The sequence below is a fragment of the Saccostrea cucullata genome, unplaced genomic scaffold (genome assembly GCF_032062105.1).
Source record: "Saccostrea cucullata isolate Sc308-1 unplaced genomic scaffold, CSIRO_AGI_Scuc_v1 ctg214, whole genome shotgun sequence".
NCBI classification, from domain to species: domain Eukaryota; kingdom Metazoa; phylum Mollusca; class Bivalvia; order Ostreida; family Ostreidae; genus Saccostrea; species Saccostrea cuccullata.
The window spans coordinates 225952-230592 of NW_026929583.1; the positions used below are offsets into that span (position 1 = coordinate 225952).

The 4641-nt window shown below is 36.2% G+C and overlaps 1 protein-coding gene across 2 annotated transcripts; it reads right to left on the reverse strand.

Annotated features, from left to right (window-relative positions):
• Positions 1 to 486: 486 nt before the first annotated feature.
• On the reverse strand, positions 487 to 4315 carry LOC134281293 (tripartite motif-containing protein 55-like). Of its 2 annotated transcripts, none has more exons than XM_062763780.1 (2): positions 4234 to 4315; positions 487 to 2264 (listed from the first exon to the last, which is right to left on the reverse strand). In XM_062763780.1, the coding sequence occupies exon 2, from the start codon at positions 2253 to 2255 to the stop codon at positions 555 to 557; it is 1701 nt and encodes a 566-aa protein (XP_062619764.1). In that variant the 5' UTR covers positions 2256 to 2264; positions 4234 to 4315; the 3' UTR covers positions 487 to 554. The 2 variants fall into 2 exon arrangements, with proteins under 2 accessions (XP_062619764.1, XP_062619763.1); XM_062763779.1 differs by having other exon boundaries at positions 487 to 2282; positions 4250 to 4285.
• Positions 4316 to 4641: the final 326 nt, after the last annotated feature.

A 4641-nucleotide genomic window follows, 5' to 3' on the forward strand; every position in this document is an offset into this window, starting at 1 on the left:
CAAGGTCTATATAGTCATTTGTTTACCAGGTATATAAAAGTCAATAACCGTTTTATTAAATGATGAGGAATTTTACAACACTGCTGACTCTTTCATTCTTGTCTCCACCAAATATAAACATCCATAATTTAAAGTGTAATTAAACTTTTAACATGTTGATATACTTCAACAGCTAAACAAATATTACTTAAAAAGTTAAAAACAATATTAATAAACAATAAATTCTCAACCATTTACTTTCAAAAGTTCGTAATCTCCTTGGTAATGGCGTCTGACATGTTTACATTCACACCGACACATGCTTTGAAACACGCAATCTGATTGGTCGAAAAAGCTGTAAGCAAATCTATGGTTGCTCGAGAGGGAAAACCCGAAGAAACCTCCCAGAACGTCATTTGAGGTGAACTCACTCTGAGGTACACACCAGTAAATGGCGTCTAGACCAATCAGAGAGCACCAAAATTCCTTATCATTTAATAATACAGTTTATTACCTGTCCAAATGTGACGTACTACATGTTATAATATATATGCATCTTCATTGTAAATCATAGTTTACTTAATGTGCATGTACTTAATCTTGATAATTACTTCTGTCTTATTTTTGGTGTGAGCAACAAACAGATTGTCATTTGTATCTGTACACAGTCCCCAGGGTTCACTCAGTCCAGAGTCTATGTAACGGAGGAACTGTCCATTCTGGTCTATGATGTGGACACAGTCATTCAAATGATCAGCTGTAAGGATGTGACTCTGACTGTCTGTGGTGATTCCTCGTAGATTGAATGGTTCGTTCTTTGGAGCAGGAGTATGTCCAGTGTACCTGAATCTCAGTTTCCCGGCCTGATTGACCACCACTACTGCTTCAGCTTGACTGTCAGACACACAGATATCAAGGTTCCTGTTCTCAGTTATGTATCTGTTATAAAGACCAGACAAATATAGAGGTTTATCTTGATCGTCAAACTGAATGGTTTGTTTCTCTGTGGAGCCAGAGTAACGGACAACTTTTGTTTGTTTGAAATCATCACTGTCCATGATAACCAGAAGGTCACCAGAGGAGGTACTACAGACACCGCGAGGTATCCAGTTCTGTAGTCTGATCACCTCCTCTATCTTCTCATTCTTCACAATGTTCACAGTTCTATCACTTTTATCAGTATAAACTAGATCTCCACTTTGTGTCACTGCTATGTCATATGGTTTGTTCCCTGACTTGGTTGTGATTGACTTAAGTAGTGATCCCTGATTGATGCTGTAGAGTTTCATGGTTTTGTCATTTCCCCTTGTCCAGATTTCTTCATCACTCAGACACGAAACATTGTAAAGGTGTCCATACCCAGTGTGTATGGTGGTGACAGTCTCTGGTTCATCAAGCAGCTGTTTGACTGGAGGAGAGGATCCAGCTTCTGGTGATTTCTGTGTTGTCTTCATGCTGTAGCCATGTTTATCTGATGTTAAAGAACTTGATGATAAGGATGCAAACAATTTACTGACTTCATCTACTTCGAATTTTCCTGGAATGAATTTAGGTAGGGATGGCATAATTTTGTGTGGAAGCCGTCTGTATGCATGTATACTGGATTCAACACTAAATAGTTTTGACAAGTCATTAGTGTCTATAACCATTTCAACCGAATCAATTTCATCCTTGATGTCAGACATTGTCTTGTTTATTTCATCCAGATGTTTCTGTAGAGTTTGTAACTGTGTGTTTTTCATCTCATCAACTTCAGCTTTAAGTTTCTCGACAAGTTTGTCAATTTCTCTGTGCCAGTCCTCTCCATGTTTTGTTATGGCTGTTGAGAGATCTCCATATTCCTTTTCTAACTGACTCATTCTGTTTTGTACATCAGAGGCAATGTCCTGATAGGTGGGATAAATTGTTTCATTTAGTTCATTTCTCTCTTTGATTGTCTTGTCTTTCATTTCTTCACAAACCTGCATTACTGGTAATATTTTATGACCTTGATGTTGATCAGATGTAATGCAGTAAACACACACAGGAATGTCACATTGATTACAGTACATTTCACATCGTTCTTTGACATGATGATTACACCCAGGGTAGAGGGGGGTAGATTTCCTGAACTGAAATTTGACGACCTTGTGGTCCTTGGATTCATCTTTTGAGATGTGTTCTCCCACACAGGACTTACACAGGTTGACAAGACATGTATCACAGTGCATCTGTACCACAGCGGTCTCACACAGGTCACATCGCATCACGTCCTGGGCACTGGTACGGGGGTCCATGGCTGATATCTGTAACACAATAAATATCTACATTATTTGCTGACTGTGTCTTGATATACCTGTATACGTATAGGTCAAAAAACTATTAATTCAATACAAGGCCACACTTTTATCTAGTTAGAATTTCAAATATTTTGCCTTCCATGTACACGCATGCTCTTCTCTATCTGACACAGAGTCTGAGAAGAAGGTAACGGCTTTATAGCTTCTGAAAAACTAAAATTATGTTTCTAAAATAGGCAGTACTACTGGTTATTCCTAAATGAATTTTATAATATCAATAAATTAGTGTTTTTAGAGTACATGTACACATTAATTGATACTACCCAGGTTACCTGTTTACACTTTAAAAGAATTTGAAAAACAAGATGTGTTTGTGAAACACTGATGCCCCCATATGGCAACATAGCGAAGATTAAACTTTTCTTATACGCAAATTCACTGGAAATACAATTCTGGAAATATAAAAGATGTAGATTCGAGTTTTTCCACAGAATATCCAAGGTCAAAGTAAAAAGATCAAGGTATTGATTTCCAGTGAAAGGGCAATGTCACAAAAATACATATCTGTGAAATATGGAAGCCCTAGCACTAACTCTTCAAAAGTTGTGGCCAAGGTCAAATATTTAAAAACAACTTCAAAGGACTTGATATCAAATGAAAGGTCTTGTCACAAGAATTAATATGTATAGTATGAAAGCACTAGCCCTTACCCTTCAAAAGTTATGGTCAAGGTTTGGTTGAAATAATATAAAACCCCATTTTATGGCAAATGAATTTTATTTTAAACAACAACTGAGGAAGCATTTCTCATTGTTTCTCTTGAAGTAATAAATGTTTAATACAGTAATTCAATATAGTAATTAAATCTGTCAAGACCTCATGTGTTCGCCAGTTTGGAATAGGGAGTGCGGGTCATAAATTTAAGTTTAGACGTTTCTGTTTCTCTAAGAAACTATTATCTAACAAAATTAAAAGAAAATCACAAGCTGCCCCTTGTGTTGACATCTGAAAGTCATTATTTATTTGCTGTATCCCATTTCTTGTTTAACACATAGTCACAAAGTAAGTTTTGTCAAACCTTCGGATTTTTAATTATTTAATTTTACTGATTCATTAGCAGTAGCTAATATTTACATAAATGCACTATAGAATATATTCTAGCCAATCCAAATCTCATCAAAATAAGTAATTTCTACAAGATAGCTGCAGTATCGGAGATTCTGATTTCGGTATACCTGTGATGAATGTCAATCAACTTGAAACACACTATTTGAAATCCTCTCATTCAGCTTAGACAGGGGCTTGATAAAACTTAGGCTAGCGGACTTTAGGGGGCATGTAAAATTTTTAAAGTATGATATGATTAATATTATTAATACCATACTTTGATACATATCTAACCAATGCCATTTTATTTGTTTCTAGTTTTACTATTAAATTACATGAAAACTCAGGAGCTTCCAGGGGCTTCGCCTCCTAGGCCCCCACCATTCAAAGTGTGATAATATTAACTAATATTATTTCATGCCATACTTTGTTATACCCACTTAGGGCCTAAAGGCGGCCCCCTGACCCCCTGCTTGAACGAAGTTATCAACCCCCCACCCCTGAATTACATATCCTGTATTCGCCCATGGATATTACATGTTGTACATATTAATATTTCTTTATGTATAACGAACATGGCCTTTGGAATTGGAGGGTTGGAGGGTGTTGGCAGTATAAAGAAAACTTCAGAAAACTTAGGTACTATATGCTGGTGCCCCCTCAATAAAACTGTCTGATGCCTTTTTTGTTTTGCTTATCAAAGAATTTGATGGTATTTCTGGGATTTGAGCCCCCCCCCCCCCCTCCCCACCAACACACACACATACACTTTTAAGTTTGTGACTATGCCTCTGGTATGTAATAATACCCCTCCCCCAAAGGATATATACTATTATGTACTTTATGATAAATGAAATAGAAATCCTACCTAATATATATCAGACAGCAATGGCGGCCATTCAGTCTAACACCCCCTTATCACCTCACTTGTGTTTACAAGTTGTAAGGTGTATTTTACTTCCTGGTTTAAAATTACCGCGAAATTTAAAAACAAATGCATTTTACGAATCAATGGGCTACTTTACCTTGTGTTCTAAAAGCATTAAGTGATATTTCAGTTTCATATGAACTATTTGTATGATACTGCATGAGGAAAAAATAAATTACGCCCCACTCTCCCCAACTGTTGCATATATATGTACAAAGATTTCTGTTATTTTTATTTATAATTTCTTTAATTGTATTACTTTTGCATATAAAAGCCTGAGTGACAATCTTTTTTTTCAATTTTATTAAAGAATACGAGTGTGAATGTGGGAGAGGAGGCTTGTCAAAA